At 42.1% G+C, this 11020-nt stretch overlaps 2 protein-coding genes across 2 annotated transcripts; one reads left to right on the top strand and one right to left on the bottom strand.

Moving 5' to 3' along the window:
- Positions 1 to 1146: 1146 nt before the first annotated feature.
- LOC136652983 (olfactory receptor 14A16-like) lies at positions 1147 to 2088 on the bottom strand. The gene has a single exon (XM_066629910.1). It carries the CDS (start codon positions 2086 to 2088, stop codon positions 1147 to 1149), a length of 942 nt encoding a protein of 313 aa, XP_066486007.1.
- A 6281-nt stretch (positions 2089 to 8369) lies between these two features.
- Positions 8370 to 9299, top strand: LOC136652982 (olfactory receptor 14J1-like). The gene has a single exon (XM_066629907.1). It carries the CDS (start codon positions 8370 to 8372, stop codon positions 9297 to 9299), a length of 930 nt encoding a protein of 309 aa, XP_066486004.1.
- The last annotated feature ends 1721 nt before the right edge of the window (positions 9300 to 11020 follow it).

Genomic DNA, 11020 nt, shown 5'->3' with positions numbered 1-11020 from the left:
CCAGGTGGCTTTCTAGCTTAACCACAAACACATTCCTAAATATGATTCTTTATAACATCGCCTTGTTGACAGGCTACAAAGCTTCAGACCTAGATTGTCACCAAGGCCACGCCGAGTTTGCTCTTGCGCATGTGCAAAGTGTGCTTTGCTTCATTGTCAACATACTAAGGCCAAGGCTAGTGCCTGTGTAGATAACCACTACAAGTGGTACATTCATTAAGAAGCTCTTTGTATACCCCTGACATTTGTATGGGATCATTTATTGGAATTGAAGGGAGGGTCATAGCATAGAAATAGGGATGTCATGGAGACTGTTGAATCAGGTGTCTGTGACAGTTACTCAAACCACAACAGGGACATGAGATGTAGAAAATAATCGGGTTTATTCAGCAATATTCAATCCTTGTGTTTCTGTTGGGAAAATCATTAGAGGAAAGAATGAATATCTGAGTGTCAAACACTTAATGCATTACTAAGATTACCCTTTTACTAAAAGAAGAGTGAGACAGGGAAGGGGACAGGCATTATTGGGGAAGGAGGGGATGGATCTTGCACTTTGTGCCGAATTCTAACCTAGTTCCCTCTCCCCTTCCCTCTCTTTGGACCTTCATCAGAAGAATAGTTGGTGCAGATTCAAGGAGACCCATTCAGGCGGTGGAGTTCCTTTACCACGAGGAGACCTCCATGAGGATGCAGTGCTCACTCCATTGGTATGGCCGCATCTGCTGGGGTGGGTAGTTAGAATTGGGCTGCTATTTTCCTAAACTTTATTTAAAGTGAGAAGTTACCTGCTCTACTTGCGATCGATGAAACTAAATATTACCCAAGAATCCTACAATGTTTTACAAGGAACCAGAAAACAAACAAAAACTCCTGTTTTGTTGCCTTCCTGGGCTGCAAGACCAGAAATTCATCAATCCACTTGCAATGCAAAATATATAGCTCATGGGATCCATTCAGTTGGGATACATTCACCAGTCATGCAGACATGTCTTTGCCTGAAACTGCACATAAATTAACAATGTACAGTTCTTGCTCTGGAAACAGCATTTTAAAGTCAAGCCATTATGACCAGGGCACAGTTAATTGTGACTAGCTCCATTCTCCTCTCTTCTGTAAAACATCCTCTGCCTTGATAAAGTTCTGTCAGGTCACCCAGTGAAATTCAAGCCTTTTCATGGACATTTTCCACAGAGCCACTTGGATTTCTTTGTTTCTGAGGCTATAAATGATGGGATTCATTAATGGGGGTAAAACGGTATACAATACCGCGGATACCAAGTCCAAGGTTGAAGAGGACAAGGCCTTTGGTCTCATGTAAGAAAACATGACTGTACAAATAAACAAAGAAAAGACAGTCAAATGTGGGGTGCAGGTGGAAAAGGCCTTATACCTTCCCTGGACAGATTGAATTTTGAACACAGCAGAGAAGATGTGGCCATAGGAAACCAACACAAGCGAGAAGCAAAAGAATCCCAGACAAAGTACATCAACAAAAACGAACATCTCAATGGCCTCTGTATCTGAGCAAGATAGCTTTAATAACTGAGGGATGTCACAGAAATATTGCTCAATGATGTTGGACCTGCAAAAATGTAAGCTGAATGTATTAACCGTGTGGACCATTCCATTGATGACACTACAGACCCACAAACCAGTTGCCATTTGGATGCAGGTGGTCCAGTTCATGATCAGCATGTACTGGAGAGGATGGCAGATGGCCACATAGCGGTCATAAGCCATGATGGTGAGCAGGGTTAGCTCAGCACTCGCCAATGTGACCACTAAGAACACCTGAGTGATACATCCACTGAATGAAATCAGATTGTTATTTATCAGAGAATCAATCATGGACTTAGGAACAGTAGTGGAAATGTAGCAGGCATCTATGGAGGAGAGGATAGCCAGGAAAAAATACATGGGGGTATGAAGGTGATGAACCCAGATTACAGCCATGATAATGAGGAAGTTTCCCATCAGAGTGGTTAAATAGAGGGCAAGAAACACCACAGCATGTAAGGTCTGCAGGCTTTGAATATCAGAGAACCCTAGAAGGATGAATTCTGTCACTGATGTCTGGTTTACCATTTCTTAACTAGGAGAAGTTCTGTGGAGAGAGAGAAAGGCAAATGCATTGTCAAGAACAGAAGCACTTCACAAGTGATTTTTTTTTTTGGGGGGGGGTATCAAATTTGCCTTTGTTTATCTGTTTATACATATCTACATATCTAAAGGGATATGATTTATTACACCCTCAGTATCTAGATAAGCTACTTATGTAATCCATACTATGAAGCTTACTGTGAGGCATGTGCACCTCTCATGCATAACAGAACAATGAATATCCCTTGATCCAAAATCGGATTTATTCTTGAGCCTCATATATACCACCGTCTCGCTTCTGCCCTTCTGAGCAAAACCAGTCTTCTCCAGAATATCTTCATTTGTACTACACTCCTTTCTGACTTGCAAACATTGTTTAATCTACTAAAATACAATAAGAGACAGAAAAACAAGACTGCTTTGCAAGCAAATGAATTTAGGGCTTGTTTTCTTGAAGGAATAATGATTAAGATAACAGGGTGAATCAAAGCCAAACATGCAGGGGTTTATTCAAAATCTACTGCTGAATCAAATTCATATCCTTATAACCATTATTTTCTCAAGGCATCTCAGGTTTGCAGTAGCCATTGATGCGATCTACTTGCACTTGGCATATCTGTTACATTATATACTCGCTTAGCTGTGCTTTTTTGCCATATAAAAATGCTTACTAAACAGTCAATTCATTAGCTAGAAATCAAATGTCTGCTGGCAAAAACTCATCAGAAATAAAATAATTTGATGACTCACCCCTTTGACTTCAGTGTGTTGATTTTAGCAGTAAGAACGTAGAGCTGTGACCATAGAGATGAGATTGGCCTATCTCTTTCGATGCTAAGATTTCAGGAATTTGCTCTTAAAAGTTCTATATATTTAACAAGAAAAATCCCAAGAGTTAAATTAGAAATGCTTCCTTAATTGCAGAGACACAGGAGGCCTGGCTGTTCCATGAATATCTTTAATTTTTAAAAGAAAGCTAAGGGATGCCACAAAGCAGCACTAGCTAAGAGTAGCAGCCAGTCTGACAAGTCAACAGTTTTCCTTTCCTAGATTTCCAATCAGACCTTCAGTCAATTCAGTGTGACCTGAATGAGCATCACAATGCACATGAGAACATGCAGTCACCTACACATTGGCATTCTCATACGGAATCCTTATTTCTCTTTCTGATTTATGTATCACCTCATGGGGAAATGAACATGAGTTCCACATGCCCAGTAACTCCATCTACTGGTCAAAAATACAATAGCAAACCAGCTATTTAGAGAAGGACACTGAAAGATTACTCACCACTTGACATAAGCTATTCTTGGCAGTATGAAATCAGGTGTGTGGATGAGGTTTCCTTTGCTCTGCTATTCTTTATGCTTCAAGGACAGTGTCCTGAGCCTTCAGTATGGAGACCAACAGAGAAAAGTTAAAAATTAGGTGTTGTGTAAGGCTGAAATCCTATATATACAATGGACATTACTTCTGAGCAGACATGTATAGGATTGGGCTCTAAGGGCCTTATCCTGAGTGATGCGTGCTGCCCGGTGCTGGCGCACTGTCACAAATGTGCAGCAAGACACGGCTGCGACTGTCTCTGCTGGTTAAGTGCAAGCCCTCACTGAGCCAGAGCTGTGGCGTACAGAGGACCACCGCCCAAAACTTACCTTACCCCATGTAGCTCCGGCACTGCTTCCCTTGATGCAGCGGTAGCCATTTTGGTGCCACTGCAGCCCTGGGTGCTGGGAAGCTCAGGATTGGGCTGCCCGTCTGCCATGTGATGTAACAGGCTGAAGTTTGAGCAGGAAAGTGGAAAAACTTAAGGCTCAGTGTGTATGTGCAGGGGCTTCCTGTACTTTGCACATTTCACTGTTGTGGCATCATCAGCCTGCACAACTTCAGTGTGTATGCAGGTCTTCCAGTACCTGCAGAAAGCACTATGGAGTTCTCATGTGTCCCAGCCTACTTTTTCTCAGAACTGAGAATGAATCGCTCCCTATGTTTTGACTCTGTCCACATTTGGCTGCTTTCCATTGATTTCTGATCTGCTTTCTTCTGCTGAACTCTCCATATTTTTTTTTTCCATCAGTGAGAAAAATAAATAATTAATTACATGTATTGTTAATATATCTTCCTACCCAAACAGCTGGTGTGATAGTTCCTTGCAATGTATGCACTTAAATATGCATCTTTTGAACAGACTTCTGCAGTGCATTGAGACTGTAGAATCATTGAGACTATAGTATAAAATATTATCCTATAGGCAGGAAGAGAGGAAAGGGTCTGGAACCATGTTTCCCATCCCAAAATGCTGGCAGGGGAAGATTCAATACAGTATTGTGAATCTGTGAAGCCTAACCAAGAAATTTATTGCCAAATGTTGCTGTATGCCAAAGTTGGCAGTACCTCTACTATTGGAAGAATGATTCCCTCCCTAGTACCTTCAACTGCCAGGTAACCACCCACATAAGTATGCTCCTTGAAAAATCATGGTCTAACCCAGGGGTGCCCAAACCCTGGCGCTGGGGCCACTTGCGGCCCTCGAGGCCTCTCAATGCGGCCCTCAGGGAGCCCCCAGTCTCCAATGAGCCTCTGGTCCTCTGGAGATTTATTGGAGCCTGCTCTGGTCCAACGTAACTGATCTCAGCGTGAGGGCGACTGACCTCTCTCATGAACTGTGGGATGAGGGCTCCCTCCACTGCTTGCTGTTTCACATCTGTGATGCAGCAGCGGCAGCAAAGGAAAGGCCAGATTTGCTTTGTGCAAGGCCTTGTACAGGCCTTAAGCTATTGCAAGACCTTCTTTCATTCATATAAGTTCATCTTTAATATATTCATTTATGTAAACTTATGTAAATTTATTCAAATTTTAAATGTAAATTAATTCTTTTTTCCCCCCTGGCCCCTGACACAGTGTCAAAGAGCTGATGTGGCCCTCCTGCCAAAAACTTTGGACACCCTTGGTCTAAACCAGCAAACTTTTTAGAGGGTAGTGCCTGATTTATAAATGCCATGGGGTGTGGCTATAATAGTGATTGGGCAGCAGTTCCTCTCCCCCCCGAAATAGCAGCTTGTTTAAACCTTAATGCACATAGCCTAATCTGCCCTGTCAGTTTCACGAACCAATAAAAATTATGTCACGACCTACTGGTGGGTCCTAGACTCACAGTTTGGGAACTGCTGGTTTAGAATGAATGTCCCTTCAAGCTCCCAGAAGAAGGCCCAGCAAACCATGCCTTGCCAACTCTTAGTAATGTTTAACCACTGAAAAAGAACATATAGTATTATGCACAGATTGTTGGACTTCCCCCTGGAAGCATAAACCCCAGTGAGGGATGCTTGTCAAGATTTCATGCACAGCACATTCCAAAATGTTGTATAATTCTAGAATTTTGCAAATGGTATGAGAAGGAGGTTCTCCAAATCACATTGTTACCAATGACCTTTCTGTCCAAAACATGCACAGTGTCACCTAACTCCATATTGGTTCATTAGCTGACATTCCTAACAGTGAGCCAAGATTACACCCTGGAGGGGGATGTGGCACTATTCTTCTTAGGTCACAATCCTAACCCCTTATGTCAGTGCTTTGCAGCGCTTTGCAGTGCTTTGCAGCACTGACATAAGGGCAATGCAGCTCCAAGGTAAGGGAACAAACATTCCCTTACTTTGAGAGGCCTCTATGAGTGCCATCCAATTGCAGGATGATGCACATGTCTCATTGGCACCGCTATGCCAGTGCTGGATAGCACTGACATAAGGGGTTAGGATTGCACCCTTAAAGAGACAAAACTGCTATTTGGTGCTGAGACCATTGAAATCTGATATCTAGCTCCCCATTTATTTTCATTTTTTATTTTTTGGGGGGGAGGGGTTGTTTTTTTGTGATGTATGTTGTCATCATCATCACCATTTCAATGCAATTTAGGGTGGGTTGTTTGCTTGTGTTACACAAATTGTACCTGGCAATCTTTTCCCTGATGTTTCTTATCACCTAAGTGTGTACTGCATATCACACAGCTTAAAACTGGAGATTAGAGTCTTTGAAAGGAATGTTGGCAAACTTCAAATCTGAAAATGTAGGGCAAGGAAATGTCGGGGAAGGAAAATGACAGGTTTCATAAATAATTATGTTATTCTCTGATACTTAGACGCAACCATTCTTTCCTAATTGCATCAGCAAAACCAAGGGAATTCTTCTCCCCCCTCCCATATTTATGCCTTTGTTGCTGAGCTCTATTGCACTCCTGGGGAAACATCTCTAGGAACTCAGGAGAACCCTTAATAAACTGCTTGCCACACTGATGCTTCCTTATTCCTATTGTCAATTGACGTCTAAGTGGATTTCTATACAGCTTTCTGGAAAACCAGATACATAGTCATTCAATGTCATTAGAAGACAAAGTGAACCAGAAGTTGAGAAAAACCTCTGAAGAAAAAGTTAGTAAGCTATTGATATTTTTACTCCTTTAATCATTATTGTAAGTGGTTCTGAATTGCTTTCTCTCTAATTTTGTTTAATATTCTCATTTTTCTTAAACATCTATTCAAAATTTCTCCCTTCACCCCCCCCCTCCCAATTTGTCTCTTCCATCCTGAGCTTGCAATTTTATACACCCTTTCCTGGGAATACATCCCAATGAATTTAATGGGCCTTTCATGTGTGCAGAAATCCCTAGGTTTGTATTTTTAAGACCCAATCCTATCCAACTTTTCAACACCAATGCAGCTGCAATGTAGCCCCACTGAGGAGGCTTCCATAACTGCCCCCCTACCACAGGATGTAGCACATGATCCATTGGCACAGATGTATTGGTACTGGAAATTTGGATAGCCTACACTCATTTTTACTTAACCATCTCTGTCACCATAAACCTGGGGGGTCATGTGCTAAAATCATGGTTTGTAGGAATAATACCATCATGTTATATACCATTTGATGGGTAATTTACAGCAGAACACAATAAAAAAGGAGTGAAATAGCTCAATTTTATCAAAAGTTATGGCCAAAAAACTAGAAAACAAAAATGCATCTGTCTTATGTAACTAAGGGTGCAATCCTAACCAACTTTCCAGCACTGATGTAGCTGTGCCAATGAGGTGTGCACTGCATCCTGTAGTGGGGAGGCAAACAAGGGGAGGTCTCCTCAAGGTTAGCGTGCGTTTGTTACCTTACCTTGGGGTTGCACTGCTGCTAGGTCATTTCTGGAAAGTTGGTTAGGACTGTGCCCTAAAAGGTACATTTCCTTAGTTCAAAATGGACAAATGAGACTGACTGATTGTTTGAAGATTCAATGAGGTGAAGGCTGAAATTGAGGTACTCTAAATTATTTTGTAATAAATTTGTTTTGTACAATATAGTTTGTTTCGTCATGGCCTGGGCCCCCTGGAAGCCCAGGTCCCAGGGATTCTGCACCCCCCACCCCCAACTCCTCAGGCTTGGTCACAGTGTGCTGTATACTTTATTTTTCAATGTGCATACCATATTTTGCTAAAAGTTAAGGTGGCTAATAGTAAAAAAACAAAGTCATAAAAACCATTAAAGCCATTGAAAATCTGTATTAATAAAGCTAATCAGAAATGAAAACCATAAAAACTCCAACAGCAGACAGAAACCCTTCCCAGTTCACCGTAATTACCACCCAGATCCCGACAGAATGTTGATTCTAAATGTTCTGTTCGACATGCATGAAAAGAGGCCAGGGCTGACTCATGCATGAAACTCACTGAAGTAGTTACCTGATGCAGCAGGGCAGGGGGGTAGCCATCTTTGTCTGCCTACTTGCCTCTGCTGCTCTTCATTCTATTTGACTCCCTGGATTGGGAAGGGGAGGGGCAGAGAAGAGGAAAAAAATGTGGAGGGAAAGAGTGTACTGAGTTAAAACGTTGAAGAGTGAATGGAGCAAAGGCTGGTACATCATTGGGTAAGGAAGGTGGAGGGCAGCATGCCACCTCAGGTATCAGACCATCTCAGGCCAGCCCTGAGAGAGGCATCACAAATGGCCTGAGGCTGGGAGTTCTGCAACTGGGGTATATGGTGCTATCACAGGGATGCATGTGAGGAAGGCAATAGCTTGGCAAGTCTGGCTCTTTTAAAACAGCCAGACTTTCATAGGCTTTCATAGGCTCCAATTAACCCAACAAAAGTGGGAAGGTGAATATTTAGTTGATTCACTTGTTACTGTAGGATTCCAACCACAAATATACAATACCACTTTAACCATTGCCCATTTCTTCAACAGGCTCCATGTGCCATACTACATGCAAACCATCATCGTCATGGCTAACCAGTCCTCTCTGTCTGGGTTTCTGCTCTTGGAATTCGCCGAAGTTCGGGAACTGCAAATGCTGCACGTCTTTGTGTTCTTGGTTTTGTACCTGGCAGCCGTCACAGGGAACCTTCTTGTCATCTCCGCAGTGGCCTGTGACCATCATTTGCATACCCCCATGTATGTTTTCTTGATGAACTTGGCTGTCCAGGACCTTGGGACTGTTTCGGTCATTATGCCCAAATCCATGGCCAACTCGCTCTTGAACACCAGGTACATCACTTATTCTGGGTGTGTTGCTCAAGTTTTCACACTTCTGTTCTTGTTAGCTTCCGATATCTATCTCCTCACGGTCATGGCATACGATCGGTATGTGGCCATTTGCAATCCGTTACGGTATGAGATGGTGATGAATAAACAAGCCTGCAGCCAAATGATTGCTAGTGTATGGATTGCGGGCTTTCTCCATAGTTTGCTAAATACAGCAGTGACTTTTGCAACCCCACTCTGTTCCAATATCATTAATCAATTTTTCTGTGAACTTCCACAGATACTGAAGCTCTCCTGTTTTGACTTGAATCTACCTGAAATGGGAGTGCTTGTCTTTGGTACTGTTCTTGCCTCAGGCTGCTTTGTCTTTATCATTATAACTTATGTGCACATCTTCAGTTCGGTGCTGAGAATCCCATCTGGGCAGGGGAGGCAAAAGGCTTTTTCCACCTGTCTACCCCACCTCATTGTTTTCTCCACATTTATAATCACCGGAGCCTTTGCCTACCTCAGGTCCACACCTGATGCTCCATCAAATCTGGATTTGATGTTTACCATACTCTATTCCATGCTTCCACCCATGATCAATCCAGTCATCTATAGCATGAGAAACAAAGAAATCAAAATGTCCCTCTCTAGGCTGCTAAGTTTCCATCATTCATTCATCTAAGAATGCACTTTTTTGTTTTCTTTAGTAAACAAGGGTACTGTGGGGTCCTTTATTAGTACACAGAGCTGTGTGGTTTCAATTTATTTATGGGGCTAATCCACATTACCTACATTAAGACTATATCCATTAGGACAGGGATTATCTTGGGCAAGAGGCAGTCTATGGCAGGAGCAGCTCGCAGGACAATTAAAATCATCATCATCATCATCATCATCATCATCATCATCATCATCATCATCATCATCATCAGTTATGGTTTATCTCATAATCACCAATATTTAACCTAATTACCTGTCACATGTTTGCATGTGCACATGCTATCTCTCTCATCTTGTCACTTTTCTGAGTTTTTCTGAGGTCATTTTTGCTTTTGTTACTTTGCCAAGTATCATATACATGGATGCCTCAAAGGTAACACATTTTAATAATTGCAGCAATCTCCCTATATGAGAAACAATATTTAAATATCTTTTAATATCTGAAAAGGACCTCAAACTCTTTGCTGATGTCTCTTTTGTGTCATTCTTAGATTGCCAATTTTCTGAGACATTTAACAATTTTTTTCCATTTATTTTGCTATGTAAATAACATTGTGAACCTGTATCCTTCACAAGTAGGGCATAAATGTTATTATCATGTATAATACCTGAGGGATCATCTTCTTTCATACATTCCAGGCTGTTTTATGAGATGATCTGAGGTGTCCCTCCTGTGCGTGCTACCCTTAACTGATGTTGGGGGGGGGGGGGGAGGCTGCACGAGGAAGGGCCTTTTTGGTGGTGGCACCTGAATCATGGAATTCCAAACCCTTTGATCTGAGAGCAGCACCCACTGTAGAGATCTTTCAGTGGTGCCTGAAGACCTTTTTATTTTTTAAATTTTAATTATCCCTGTATGCTACTAGTTTTGACTGTTAATCAGTACATTTTAATTTTGATGCTGCTCATATTGTTTGATTTGCACTATGCTGCTTTAGGGCCCAATCCTATCCCACTTTCCAGCACCAGTGCAGCTGCAATGCAGCCTCAAGGTAAGGGAACAAATGTTCCCACACCTTGAAGAGGCCTCTGTGACTGCCTCTCCACCACAGGATGGAGTGCATGCCCCATTGGCACAGTTGCACCGGCACTGGAAAATTGGATAGGATTGGGCCCTTAAATGGCTACTTTAAGTGTGTTTTTATCTGATGTTATTGTGGTGTTTAACTGCATTTCAGGCTGATTCAGTTTAATGGCTGACTTCCCCCACCCTGTACCTGGGGCACAGGTCCATGATGGCACCCCCCTGCACACAAATCCACCCCCCTCACTGGATCACAACAGAGCCTCATGCAACTCCAGAATGAACCGGGGAAGCCATCTGAGGTTTTCCTGCACTGCCACACATTGCTGATTTTGTTTGATTTTATGTGATTTATATTTTATTTCATTTGTATACCGATTTTATCTATATTTTTTATTTGCTGTTTTGTATGCTGCAGTGAGCACCCTCTTTTTTGGGGTGGGGGTGGGGGTGCAGGATATAAATTGACCAAATCAATATATATTATTAATCATTGGAATACAATAAGAACATTCCCACCAAAAAACACACACCCCACACTAGACCGTGTGATTTCTGGCAAAATGAGCCACCTTTATTGATCTGTAACAATTGATCAATTTACAATTGCAGCAGTGCTACCTACACAAACCCCTCCTTACCTAAGTACAGGTAACTAC

Source organism: Tiliqua scincoides, chromosome 5, assembly GCF_035046505.1.
Source record: "Tiliqua scincoides isolate rTilSci1 chromosome 5, rTilSci1.hap2, whole genome shotgun sequence".
Classification (NCBI taxonomy): domain Eukaryota; kingdom Metazoa; phylum Chordata; class Lepidosauria; order Squamata; family Scincidae; genus Tiliqua; species Tiliqua scincoides.
This window is presented reverse-complemented; position numbering and strand designations above follow the sequence as displayed.

What these genes read in the sequence shown, in the direction of transcription:
- LOC136652983 (XM_066629910.1), bottom strand. Translation starts at nt 2,088, where the DNA reads ATGGTAAACCAGACATCAGTGACAGAATTCATCCTTCTAGGGTTCTCT.
- LOC136652982 (XM_066629907.1), top strand. Translation starts at nt 8,370, where the DNA reads ATGGCTAACCAGTCCTCTCTGTCTGGGTTTCTGCTCTTGGAATTCGCC.